Source organism: Cervus canadensis, chromosome 6 (genome assembly GCF_019320065.1).
Source record: "Cervus canadensis isolate Bull #8, Minnesota chromosome 6, ASM1932006v1, whole genome shotgun sequence".
Lineage (NCBI taxonomy): Eukaryota > Metazoa > Chordata > Mammalia > Artiodactyla > Cervidae > Cervus > Cervus canadensis.
This window is the reverse complement of record NC_057391.1, coordinates 76,905,007-76,919,386: the sequence shown is the minus strand read 5'-3', so window position 1 is coordinate 76,919,386 and position 14,380 is coordinate 76,905,007. Positions and strand designations below refer to the sequence as shown.

At 42.9% G+C, this 14,380-nt stretch overlaps 1 protein-coding gene across 1 annotated transcript; it reads left to right on the top strand.

Moving 5' to 3' along the window:
• Positions 1–2,235: 2,235 nt before the first annotated feature.
• Positions 2,236–6,633, top strand: LOC122443809 (disintegrin and metalloproteinase domain-containing protein 20-like). Its single transcript, XM_043472423.1, has 2 exons — positions 2,236–2,459; positions 3,960–6,633. The coding sequence occupies exon 2, from the start codon at positions 4,125–4,127 to the stop codon at positions 6,375–6,377; it is 2,253 nt and encodes a 750-aa protein (XP_043328358.1). The 5' UTR covers positions 2,236–2,459; positions 3,960–4,124; the 3' UTR covers positions 6,378–6,633.
• Positions 6,634–14,380: the final 7,747 nt, after the last annotated feature.

The following is a 14,380-nucleotide window of genomic DNA, read 5'->3' as shown; positions in this document are numbered from 1 at the left end:
ATAGAAGATAGAGCATTACCAGCCCAGGTGATGCTGGTAATTTAGAAACTCAGAAAAGTTGTGTGGAGTTGATAGCTGTACTTCCTGTTAGGTAATATTGAGCTGGTACTGGTTCCTTAGGGACTTGGAAGAAGGTCCTCTAGAACTCTGACACAGATCTCAGAGACAGAGGGTTACTCCTCTCATGGAGCTATCAAGCCTGTATCAGGGACCTTTGTGGTATAGCCTGAAACATCTGAGAAAGAGATACTGGCTGGCTGGTATGGGTTGCCCACACTACTGGAAGATAGCTCTGTACATCTGGTTCTGAGCCCTCTGGGGAGGGGGCACTGTCCACTAGGTGCCTTTGGTAGGGATTGATGGAGCTGGTTCTGGGAATGTGGTAACTGACTCTCATCACCAGAGCAAGATACCATTCAGGGCGGAGGAGGAAAGTCACTGACAGTAACAGCAGGCAAACAGCAAGAGCCCCTTGTCCTTCCCTTTGGCTTTTTATTCTCCCTCTCAGGCTTTTCTTGACAGCACTTTTCAGGAATTCAGCTAGAAATGGGGAAATATAATGTGCAGATTCCCATCTCTAGCTCCACAGACAAAGTATAAACTTTAGCTTTAGGACTCAGAAAATAGTTGATAATCAGTAAAAGCTATGTCAGCAGAGTTCTGCTAATAGCATCTGTGGTGACAGGTAATATATAGGAGGTGATAAATGATTTGTGTGACGCTCTCTGATATTTTCTGTTGTTTTATTTAGTTGTGGCTCACTACATTCTTCTCATGACCCTGAATGGTTTGTGACCTAAGTGTAAGAAACCCTGAATTCGCTGTGACTAAGAGTAAGATTTACAATGGCTCTCTGCATCCCTGAAATGCCTTCCTTCAGTAAGCAGAATGCTTGAGTGCACCACCTTTGACCTGCTGATATGTAGATCACAACATCTGATGCTTCCTGGAATTGCCGATTACTGTAACTGCTGCCCATCTGTCAATGAAGGAGCAGTTTCAGAACTCAGACTTGGGGGAGGAAAAGTAACTAATGGTATGTACCTTTAAGAACTCCCTCATACATGAAGTCATACTTATAATACTTTGGTCCATATGCACATGTGAATAAAAAAAAGACATTTAGAAGGGTCTTCATAATTGTTGGGAGGGGTATGTACAACATGGCAAAGTGAAAAGACAGCTAGAAATAAATGCTCTGGATTTTTTAAAGTGTCTTTTCAGTGCAGCGCCCTGGAAATTATAACTGCACAGCTTTTCAGGACCCTTCTCTTTGGTGAAAATGTATTTTCTTTTGAAAACATAATGGAAAGATATTTTATTCTAAGAAAGTAGAGTTCTAAATCTTGAGATCTAAAAACACAGACTTCATGTTTGTGCATTAGTAGTCCAGTGATCCCTAGTTAAATGGAATTATTTAATAATAGGAATTGCATAGGCTTTTGAGTCAGACTTACTGGATTAAATTCCTAGTGCTAAAAGTGGTTAATTAAAAACAAGACTGGATAATTTACTTTCTTTCTTTATGTAGTACATCATCTATTTATTTGGATGTCCTTTGCTTATTTGCAAAGGATTGTCTATAATTAAAAGGTATTTGAATGGCTATTTGGCACCTAAAAAAACTTCATTAAAGATATTAATCTAATGAATTTTTAACTTAAATCTGAATCTTCTAGTATTTTCATTCATAAAATTTTTTTATTAATAAAACTGTTCTTTCTCCAAGGACTTTAATAATCCTTTTTTTTTTCTTCCCTCAAGGCTCAAATATAAGTTTTTAAGAACTAGCTGGGAAGATTTAAAATCTTTAGGAGAGAAGTAATATTTCACTTGTTTGGCTATTAAACCTCATTGTGAGCAAGGAGAAACTGAATACAGAGTGTAACTTTGCTAATTTTTCTCCCAAAACATACAGTGTGATGTTTAAGGTATTTTATATGCAACAGCAAAGGATGAGTCTTCATCAGAGTAAAAATATAGCAGATTGGTAGCAGAATCTATCAATTTGTTTTTATTAAGTTTTTTTAACCAACTCTACCAAACACTTTTGAATGAAGTAAGTAAGTGTAAGTGGAGAAGGCAGTGGCACCCACTCCAGTGTTCTTGCCTGGAGAATCCCATGGATGAAGGAGCCTGGTAGGCTGCAGTCCATGGGTTCGCCTTGAGTCGGACACGACTGAGTGACTTCACTTTCTCTTTTCACTTTCATGCATTGGAGAAGGAAATGGCAACCCACTCCAGTGTTCTTGCCTGGAGAATCCCAGGGACGGCAGAGCCTGGTGGGCTGCCGTCTATGGGGTTGCACAGAGTCGGACACGACTGAAGTGACTTAGCAGCAAGAGTGAGTGGAGACGAGGCAAGATAGAGGTCTTGAGGAGTTTGAAGTAGCTGCTGGGAATAGAAGAAAGAGTTAATTACTGATGCTGAGGAAGATTCTGACACTACTTCAAGTGCAGGTAATGTTAGAGAGGAAGGGCTTTGGAGTGACACCAGTTCAATGTAATTAATGGTACAATAGTGACAAAGACTGGCATGACTTAAAGATCCTTGGCAATGAAGTTTTCTCTTGTTACCACATCCTATTTCTGATGAAATAACTTAATATAAGTTATTTTCCTCTTTATAATGCTTTGTTTTTAATAGTCCCCTTTTACCTCACACATTTCCATCTTAGTATCCCCAGATCTGTAGCAGATACCAAGGATATCATGAAGGGAGACATGGAAAGGAAATCTGGTCATTAGGATTTGACCTATATCAGAGATGCTATCCCCCTAGAAGTTTCATCTAGTATTCTTAGCTTCCAGTAGCTATCCATTAGTTCTGGTAAAGTATCTAGGAGTATCCAGGTGTTCTTGACATCGTAATGCCGAGAGTAGTCTTCTGCTCTCTACGATTGACCCCATTTGTGTCTGTGTTTAGAATATTCAGGCCACCAGTGTATGTTCTGACGTGTCTCCAATTTTTTTTAATCTTTTGCTTTCAAATGTTAAGCAAATTATTGATACATTTAACTGAATGTCAGAAAATGAACAAAATTAGCTTTTACTTGAGTTAAAATTTGTGTTTTCAACAGGTATGAAGTAAGTCCATTCAAATTGTGATCTCTGAATATTTTAGTCAACTGACTCTAGATTTAAATTCTTCAGTCTAACGTTCTCTAGGGAATTCAGCTAACTCGCCATTCATGTAAAATATAGAATGGAATATATCTATACACAGCCAAAGTGAGTCTCTTATGATTGAGAACATGATGCAACAGAGCTAGGTGCAGAGAAGGCTGCTGCTTCCATGCTGTGATTAGAGGCAACTGGGTTGTTGACTTGTCCCCAAATAACAGCCTCATTCCTATTACTCTGTCAATATAGCTGCCTTCCTTGGAATGTCCAGGGGTTTTCTGCAGACGAGCGTGTGTTATAAAATACATGTTTGTCTGGATTGAGGGGGGACTCCCAAAACTCATGAGTCCCTTAAGTGAGACTTACTTTGACTTCTAACCTCAAGCAGAATGGGAGCTAGATAAGATGTCTGTAGAAAAGAAGGGGGAGATGGAGCAAACTGTCTGAATAAAGAAACCAAAAAATGGTGACTTTTGGATGGGCTGTCCACATGCTTACTGAAGGTAGCAGAGTACTAGTAGACTTTTGGGTGGAGGAGTAATTGGGAGTCAGATGTCAATCTTTTTAACATGAAAAATGTCATGCCAGTGTACATGCTTAGAGAATAGTATTAATGAGTCCTTATATTAAAACAGGATCCAACAATTATCCATCTATGATGAATTTCCTTCATTTCTTTCCTTGTAAACCTGCTCTTCCCTTATACCTTGCCTTTACATAGATATGAGACAATCTCTGGAATTTTATTGATTCAAGCCTTGTCCCAGTTGAAATCACTTTCTCTCCCTCTCTTTCCCTGTCTCCCCTACCCTCTCTGCCCCAACCACCCTATCCTAGATCTTCTTTCTATTTTCACTTCAGCGTTGCAGCTTTGATGGTCCAGTTCTTCCAGGACACAGATCCATAAAGGTCATCCCTGCACCCTCAACAGCTCAGAGGGAGGAGCCAGACCAGCAGTGCCTGATGCCCCGCCCTCTTCTGCCCTGAGCAGGTGGCTCCATAATGACAGTGGCTGAGGCCCTGGTACACTTCAGAGTCACTCCTCTGCTGCTCTGGTCTGGGGTGTGTCTGTTCATTTCTGGTCACTCTCAGGCCAGGCCCTCCCAGCACTTCTCTTCCCCAGAGTTGGTGATCCCCTTGAAGGTGACTGGCTGGGGCAGAAATGCAAAGGTTCCAGGCTGGCTGTCCTATAGCCTGCGATTTGGGGGCCAAAGACACATTGCCCACATGAAGGTCAAGAAGTTCTTAGTTTCCAGACCCCTCCCAGTGTTCACCTACACAGACCAGCGTTCCCTCCAGCAGGATCAGCCTTTTGTTCCTGATGACTGCTACTATCATGGCTATGTGGAGGGTGTTCCCAAGTCCCTGGTTGCCCTCAGTACCTGTTCTGGAGGTTTTCGAGGAATACTACAGATAAATGATCTTGCTTATGAAATTGAACCAGTTAGGTTTTCTGCCACATTTGAACACCGGGTGTATAGAATAGACATCGATGACACTCAGTTCCCACGGATGAGATGTGGGTTAACAGAAGAGGAAATAGCACGCCAGTTGGAGCTGCAGGAGTTGCGTAATTTCACTCTGATGCAAAGTTCTTACACAGGCTGGTGGACCCACTTGCGGTTTCTTGAGCTGGTAGTGGTTGTGGACAATCTTCGATTCGTTCACTCGGGAAGCAATGTGTCAGTAATACAAAATGAGATAGCTAATGTTGTCAACGTAATAAATAGCCTGTATCACCCTTTGGATGTTCATGTAATTTTAACTGGGCTTGAAATCTGGACTGAAGGAAACCTAATTGCCACTGATAATATGGATACAATGTTGGAGGATTTTGCTTTTTGGAAGTTTTTTAACCTTGATAACCGACTGCCACATGATGCAGCCCATCTTTTGGTAAAGAAATCATTTGGCAGGCAGCTTGGACTTGCCTATGTTGCTGGAGTATGCCAGTATCCTCTTAATTGTGGAGTTGCTGCTTTTGAAGATGATAGTCTGTATGATTTTGCAGTTATTGTTACCCATGAACTTGGTCATAATTTAGGTATGCTGCATGATAATCAATCTTGTGTGTGTGAACTTCAGTTTTGCATAATGTATCCTGCCAAAATGGTAACGAATAAATTCAGCAACTGTAGTTATGCCGAGTTTTGGAACAATGTGATGAGGAATGGGGTTTGTCTTTACTCTCCTCCAAATCCAGCAAATATTGTTAGGATAAAGTCTTGTGGGAACCTAGTGGTCGAAGAAGGAGAAGAGTGTGACTGTGGAACCATAGGCCAGTGTGCACGTGATCGCTGCTGTCTGCCAGATTGCACTCTGAAGCCTGGAGCGGCTTGTGCTTTTGGGTCTTGCTGCAAAAAATGCAAGGTCAGGTCAGCAGGGACTTTGTGCAGAAAACAGATCAATCAATGTGACCTTCCAGAGTGGTGCAATGGGACATCGCATCAGTGCCCAGAAGATGTATATGTGCAGGATGGGCTTCCCTGTAGTGACAGCGCCTACTGCTATAAAAAGAACTGTGTTAACCATGATGAACAGTGCAGGGAGATTTTTGGCAAAGATGCAAGGAGTGCATCTCCGAGTTGCTACGAAGAAATCAACACCCAAGGAAATCGATTTGGTCACTGTGGTATCAGCGACATAGAGTACATAAAATGTGCAGTCTCTGATATCCTGTGTGGGAGAGTTCAGTGTGAAAATGTGCGAGTAATTCCTAATCTGATTGAACATTCCACAGTGTATCAGTTTTATGTCAATGACACCACTTGCTGGGGCACCGATTATCACATAGGAATGTCCATACCTGATATCGGTCAGGTGAAAGATGGCACAATGTGTGGTCAAAAAAAGATATGTATTGATAGCAGGTGTGTCAATATGGTTCCTTTGTCACAAACCTGTCATCCTGAGACCTGCCACATGAAGGGGATCTGCAATAATAAGCAACAGTGCCACTGCAACCCTGGATGGGCACCTCCTTACTGCAAGGATGAAGGCAATGGAGGTAGTAATAGTAGTGGCCCACCTGGTAATTCCCAAGATGATGAGGAAGATGAGGCAGATGAGCCAGAACAGGCAGAAGGGGCAGAACAGACAAAAATAGAGAAAACTCAACTGTGGCTTATTCCTTTGATTTGTTTATTTGTATGTTTCTTCCTTGTGCTATGTAAGAAGGGTATAAGGAAAAAGGAGTCAGAAATGATGACAGAGGAAGAAATGGAAGAAGAGGAGGTGGAGGAAGAAAGTGACTAAGGCTCCTGCTTCATTCACAAAAAATAAAGAAATCCCTAGTTTTTCTTTCAAATAGTAGAGGAGCATTAGGCATGTCTGACTGCTTTAAGAAAAATTTAAGGATCTCTCATGGCAGGGTCACAGGCATTAATATTTCACTGAAGGATTCCTATCGTATTCTTAACTTACTCTTCAGTGTGTTAATCAATATTAAAAGTTCATTTTTTCCCTCTGGAAGTCATCTCTTCATGTTTCCTGAGCAAAGGCACGGCAAAGTCGCATTTGTATGCTAATGTCTACCAGTTGTAAATATCCTCCCACCTTTGTACTCTTAATATGTCATGTCCAAGATGTGCCGCTATATACCCTATTCCGGTTTTTCCAGCTCTTTTCTGGGGAGCTGCGCCAAAGGGGGGCCAGTAAAAGTAGCCTGGAATGGTGGATGAAGAGAGAAGGGAGTTTACCTTCTAGTGTGCCAATAGTTAGTCTGTCATGTTGGTAGCCAAGCGTGGTTTTGGATTCCAGTTTCGTTGACTCTGTTAGAACCACCCTCATTCTTCATTAGAAGTACAAGCAGCAGCTGACCACTGACGCTTTGAGAGATCACAGTGGTAGCTCTGGGGTTAGCAGTGTGGTTCTCCTCTGCATTGCTGGAGCACCAGCAGTAGCTGGTCACTTGCCTTCCGTAGATGTCCTGGGCCCTGCTCTCAGAGGACCTCCTGAAACCACCAGCGCTCGAAGGAGCCAGCTTCTTTCTTTTGCTGCCTTGGCCCTGTGGCTGCAAGGTGCTTTCAGGAGCTACTTCATGGTGCAGTTTGAATTCTCCAGCAGCAGACATGGAATTAGAGTTTAGAGAGAAAGGGCGGAGGAAGTTAGCTGTACAGATGGAAATAATACTACCATTTTAGCCTTGGCCAACCTGGCAGCAAGCTCTGGAGTGAATATTACCTGACAGACTAGTCTTGAATTGGGCTAAAATGGCCTGGTCTTCATACTTTCCCCTTGCCCATTCTCTGGATGTGGGTGCCTCAAGAAGGGTAAGAGCTTAGCCATGCACCTCAGCAACTGAGGCTGACCCCAAAGAGTTAATATCTGGAGGCTCTATGCTGATAATTCCGGCAGCTGGTCAGCAAGACCTTCCTGGAAGGACGATGAAGGTGGCTGATTTGGAAATTCCACAGTCTGACCTTTACATTGCTCTGATCAGCTTTTCTTTCTATGTTTTAAAACAGCTTCTCTGGGCTTCTGGCAGGCACCTCTGCCTGTGGGGAACCACAGAAGAGGGAAGTTAATGGGATGAAACATGGACCCTACTACTGTGTTTGGTTTTGGAGCTGAGGTTGATTCTTACTGCTTCTCTCCACTATGCATTCTAGTTTCCCACATCTCTAGATAGCGTTCTGATGGTTTGGGTTGGATATTCACCCTCTGTCATTACCCAGGTCCTTATCTTTAAAGTCCCCAAATGTCTGATCACGTTGCCTTTCTCAGGCTGGGATTGCTGAATCTATCCAGTCACAGTCAGAATAGAGCTAGAGGATAAGAAGAGACACCTGAGACCACCTGGGTTCTACACCCCTGTCCTACCTCCTATGATTAGGCTCAGCTATGCCCATCAAGACTGACCTCTTCTTGCTATGACAGGGATGCAAGAATCCCCGAATGCCCAGGTGGCAGCTTTTATTTCCATTGGGACTTTAGCTTTGTCCCAAGGCAAAAATATGACCCATTTGGTGACTCTGCGGAGCGCAGGGTTGCAGGGGACAGGAAGTAGAAAACACCAGTGAGTCATAGGGAGTGATGGTAAGTGGTGCCGCTGCTACTTCCAGCCCCTGGTTCCCAGACCCTTGTAAAGGTTTTTGTGTACAGTCCATCCTGGGACGGTTCCTGTGTTAGAGTTCCCCAGGGAGACAGAACCAAGAGGCTATGGAGATTTCTATATTTACCCTTTCCTCAGAAGAGGAAGTAAAGTCCTTGGGTGGTATTTATTCTTCTCGAAATCTGGTAACTTGAACACTATAATGAGAAATTAATCATGAGATATTATGATATAAATTCAATATGCCTTATGCTACATGGTAGAATAAGAGGAAATAACAAGAAAAGACAAGAAATATGATTATAAAAATATACCAAGATAAGGATGACATACTCATGACATATTCCAATCCTTGTTTCTATAACTGCTCATATGGTTGTAGCTGGTATTTATGACCATCTTCTTTTACTACCCATTTTGTTCCTTTGTCTTCAGCAAGTACTTTATCTAATCATAGTTCTTTATCTGATGGGGGTGATCCAAACCTTTATTCCTGGAGGGTCTGGGCCAATCCAATCTGCCATTGACCTTAATCACAGGGCATAGTAATACTGAGAGATACCCTAAGATATTTCCTGTGTTCCAGACCTTCTCTTCTTTACCTTTTCTGTGGAATAGTAGTCCAATTTCCCCTCATCACCCCAGTCATCACCATAGTTCCACTCATTGATTCAGAGGCATGGGAAACCAAATTGTCTAGGTGGCAGTCTTAACTTTCTGTTAATAAAATCACTGTTGTGTCTCCTGGTGGAAGCATTTCCCCCTCTAGGACTAAGACTTCTAGGCTAGTAAAGTGTAAAATCATAATAGGAAGCAAAAATTTTGCTAGTAGGTCACTAAGGTTAATACTGAGTGTGGTCAATTCCATTCCCACATTGATTCCTGGACCCTTGAATCCTGGGTATGGAGAAATAGCACCATATATTCGACACTGATTCCGGGCATAAGCAGCCTTCTGAAGACCCTTGCTTCAATCCTGCAAGGTATGGCCACCTAGCTAGCACTATAACGGAGTCTTCAAATGGCTGTTCTGTCAAGACAGCTGCTTCAGGATGGTGGGGAACATGGTAAGACCAGTGAATTCTATAAGCATGGACCCACTGCCACATTTCTTTTTCTATGAAGTACATTTCTTGATCGGAAGTAATGCTGTGTGGAATACCATGCTGATGGATAAGGCATTCTTTAAGTCCATGGATAGTATCTTTCACAGAAGTACTGGGGGTGGGGTGGGGTGGGGTGTGGGGGGCAGATTACATCCAGGTGTCTACTCCTGTAGGAATAAAACGCTTCACCTTGTATATTGAAAGCAGTCCAGTATAATGAACCACCTTCTGATGCACACACTAGGAAGCTGTCTGATCACCCCAGGAAATACTGCCATATTGGAGGCTCAGTGTTGGTCTCTGCCACTGCAGACGGGGCAGTTAGTGGTGGCTATAGCCTGGTCATTCTTGGTGAGTGGTGGTCAATGTTGCTGAGCCCACATATAACTGTCAACTCTGCCCTGCCACCAGGGCTACTTTGTTAATGAGCCCATTGGGTGATGATAGGTAGCTAGGGAAACAGGCTGACTGGTATCCACAGAATGAGTCATCCTATCCACTTGGTTATTAGAATCCTCTGCTGAGGTAACCCTTTGGTGAGCATTCATGTGTGACACAAATACCTTCATGTTTTTTGACCAGAGAAGCCCGTCCACAATTCCTCTTTCCCATATTTCTTTGTCACCAATTTTCACATCATGTTCCTCACATGTCCCTAAACCATTGGCCACAGCCCATGAATTGGTATGTAATCACAGATCTGGCCATTTCTCCTTGCAAGCAATGTGCACAATGAAGTGCACTCCCCAAAGTTCTGTGCACTGGGAGAATTTTCCTTCTTCACTGTGCTTCAGGAATGTCCCAGCAAAGGGCCATAGTGTTGCAGCTCTTCACACACAGGTGGTCCATGCATAGCATGCAGAACCATCTGTAAACCAGGCCTGGATCTTCTATTCCCCTGTCATCTGATTACAGGGGACTCCCCATGAGGCTCCTCTGCTCAGGCCTGACTTGTATATATCACTTCTATTGGATGATGAAATTTTACTATGCAGGTCCACTTTATGGTGTGCTGGCTCAGATAATACCCAATTCGTGATGGGCAACTTAGTAAGCCCATCATCAAGCATTCATATCTACTATGGCCCTATAATATACCAAGAGCTGTTTCTCAAAAAGAGAGTAGTTCTCCAAAGGTGATGGCATAGCCTTGCTCCAAAATCTTAAAGGACCACAGTGTGATTCACCTATAGGAGCCTGACAGCATCTCCAAATGGTGTCCCTATTTGCTGTAGAGACTTTGAAGCACCGCTCCACATGCTGGATCATATGACCCAAGTGGCCGAGCAGTTTGCACAGCAGGCTGGACCTGGGGAAGAACCTTTTCTTCTGAGCTTCCTCAAAAGTAGCACCTTTTCAGGTCACTTGGTAAATGGTTTGGAGTAGCACACCATATGAGGAATATGTTGCCTCCCAAATCCAAAGAGTCCCATTGAGGATTGAGCTTCTTTCTTGGTTGTACGAGAGCCAGATACCACTTACTTTTTATCTTAGAAGTGATATCTTGACATGATCCACACCACAGGTTCCCTAAAAACTTCACTGAGGTAGGAATGAATGTTGGTCAGATTTATTTCCCTCCCTCTGGTATACAAATGTCTTGCCAATGAGCCTAGGATAGTTACTATAACTAACTCACTAGATGTAATCAACATAGTATCATCAACATAATGGGCCGGTATGATATCTCGTGGAAGGGAAAGCTGATTAAGATCCCTGCAAACTAAAGTATGACATAGGGCTGGGTGGTTGATAGGTCTCTGAGGGAGAACAGTGTATGTGTATTGCTGGCCTAGCCAGTTGAAAGCAAACTGCTTCTGGTGGGCCTCATGGACATCAATGGAGAAAAAGGCATTGGCCACCTCAGTAGCTACATACCAGGTACCAGGGGACGTGTGAATTTGCTCAAGCAAAAAAATCCTATCTGGTACAGCAACTGCAATTGGAGTCACCACTTCTTTAAGCTTACAATGAAGTAATCCACTATCATTCTCCAAGATCCACCTGTCTTCTGCACAGGTCAGCTAGAGTTGAATGAGAATGTGGTGTGAAGGACTGTGTCCTTCAAGTCCTTGATGGTGGCAGCAGTATCTGCAGTTCTTCCAGGGATGTGGTGTTACTTTTGGTTTATTATTTTCCCAGGTAGAGACAGTACGAGTGGCTTCCCCTTGGGCTTTTCTCCCATAATAGCCCTCACTGCACAAGTGGGGAACCAGTGTGAGGATTCCAGCCGCTAAATATGTCTGTTCCAATTACACATTCTACAACTAGGGAAGTAAGCACAGGGTGGGTACAGAGAGGCCCTGGACCTACTGTGAGATGGGCCTGAGATAAAGCTCCCTTGACTACCTGACCTCTGTAAGCACCTGCTCTAACTGGAGGGCCACAGTGATGCTTTGAGTCTTCTGGAATCAGTATCAGTTCAGAGCCACTGTCTGGTAGTCTCCAGAAGTATGATTATTTGCTTCCCCTCAATGTCCAGTTACCCTTTGAAAAGGCCACAGGTCCCTCTGGGGAAGGCTGGGAGAAAAGTTTACTGTATACATTTTCATTAGTCTACCAGGGCCCTTCCTCAAGGGGACCTAACCTCCCATTCATTCAAGGGCTTTTGGGTCTATAAACTGGCTTAAGTCTGGGAATTGATTGAGTGGCTGTGACTCATTTCCTGATTTGAGTCAAGTGACTTTTGTTCACTTGACTTTGAACTTTTCTGCTTATTTAACTCAAGAGAGAATTCCTGTTTCACTTGTAGGAACATCATGATTAACTCACCAAGACCATAGGTTTGCATGAGCCTAACTATTCTGATTCTACTTTGGCTCTCCTGTTCATCATGGTAACCATGCCTCCCTTGGCTTTTGTGGTTGAGTGCCATCACTTGGCCCCTGTCACCCTAGGATCCACATATTCCTATTGCATTAAGTTTCCCAACTGAGTGGCTGTGGTTTCCACTCAAAGGTCTGTCCTCCAGAGAAGGGCCATCATTGAGCCCTTCCATGATGTTGGGCTCCTCTCACAAATTTATTTCTGAAAATATTAAGTGAAAGGTATGTCCTCTGGACCCTCCCAGTGTGGGTGAGCAGGTCTTAAATGACTTCACTCTAACATTTCAGCCTCCCTAAGTCTCTGAATCCCTTCTATGTTAAACCAAAAGACGTTGGGCATTTCCAGTTGGCTCACAGTAGGCCTTCTTTTGGTCCATGTTTCAGAGAACCAACTAACAAATTGTTAGAGCCCTTTTTGACACCCCAACCTGCAACATTAAATGCAGAATCTCAGCTTAGTGAGCTCATATCAATAAATTCAGATCAGTCCAACTTTATGATCCCTCTACCGTTATCCTACGTACTCAGTGTTCATTCTCACACATGTTGGCTTGATGTCTGCTTCTATAAATTAGAAAACTCAAATAGTTCTTTTGGAGTGTAGTACACATCTTCATGGGTTACTCATTGTACTTCCCCTTTGTTGTTAAGTAACTATAGTTATGTCCAAGTCTTTGCGACCTGTTGCGGTCCTTTAATGGACCGGTACCTGGTGGTCCAGAGTCGACAATAAGAAAGTGAAAGAAAGAAGCTAATATTCTCTGGTTTACGCAGAGAACCAATAAAACCCTAGAACAGGGCTTGCACTGCTCACGAAGGCACAGGGCGCCCTCTCAAGGTGGGTCTTGAAAGCCGGGGCAGGAGAATGAGCTCGGCAGGTTTCTATGCTCCAGAGAATTAGCTGGAGGGTGAGAGAGAGAGAGAGAGAGAGAAAGACACGGGGACCCAAGCTCTGATGGAGCAAAGGTATCCTATTAGCAGAAATGCAGGCTTATATATCTTTATTAAGATGATTATTCAGCTATTACACAGGATGAAATTTTATCAATAGTCACAATATGGATAGTCTAATACATACAAGGTCGCTGACAGAGAAAAGAGTCACTGAAGGGAGTTACTGAAAGGAATCCAAGCAGATACTGTTTCTCATGATCTCAGTTCTGAGAGCTGAGTGCAGCTTAACTCTTTCCTGGAATAGGAACTGATAATGTACAGAGAATCCTTGAGAAATGGCACACAAAGGAAGAAAAATGCAACATATTGGATTCCTTAAAGTTAAATGTCCCCTGACAGTGACCCAATGGACTGTAACCTGCCAGGCTCTTCTGTCTGTGGGATTTTCCAAGCAAGAATACTGGAGTGGGTTGCCATGCCCTTTTCCAGGGGATCTTCCCTGTGTGTGTATATGTGTGTGTGTGTGTGTATCCAAATCACTTTATAATACAAACTAATACAGCATTATAAATCAACTGTACTTCATTGGAAAAAAAAAACCCAAATCTATACACCATAGATACGTAAAACTAAAGAGAAAGAAACACAAGTTTATTACCAAAGAAAACCAAATGACAAGAAAAAAAGAACAAAGAAAAACTACAAAAACAACCATTAAGAACAAAATGGCATGTACATACCTATCAGTAATCACTTTAAATGTCAATGGATTAAATGCTTCAATCAAAAGACATAGGGTTGGGCTTCCCTGGTAGCCCAGTAGTTAAGAAGCTACCTGCCAATGCAGGGGACACAGGTTCAATCCCTGATTCAGGAAGATCCCACTTGCCATGGAACAACTAATCCTGTGCACCACAATTACAAAGCCAGTGTTCTAGAGCCCATGAGCTGAGTCCATACGCCAGAACTACTGAAGCCCACATGCCTAAAGCCCAAGCTCCACAACAAGAGAAGCCACCACAATGAGAAGTTCACACACCGCAACTCGAATGTAGCTCCTGCTCACTGAAACTAGAGGAATCCCATGCACAGCAGTGAAAACTCAGCACAGCTCCAAATAAGTAAATCTTTAAAAAAGGACATAGGTTGGCTACTTGGATTTAAAAAAAAAAGACCCATCTATATGCTGCCTACAAAAGAAACACTTCAGATCTAAAGACACAGACTAAATGTGAGGAGATGGAAAAAGATATTTCATGCAAATGGAGATGAAAAGAAACCTGGGGTAATAATATCCATATCAGACAAAGTTGGCTTTAAAACAAAGTCTATAATAAAAGACAAAGAATAGCATTATATAATGATAAATCAATACAAGAA

What these genes read in the sequence shown, in the direction of transcription:
- LOC122443809 (XM_043472423.1), top strand. Translation starts at nt 4,125, where the DNA reads ATGACAGTGGCTGAGGCCCTGGTACACTTCAGAGTCACTCCTCTGCTG.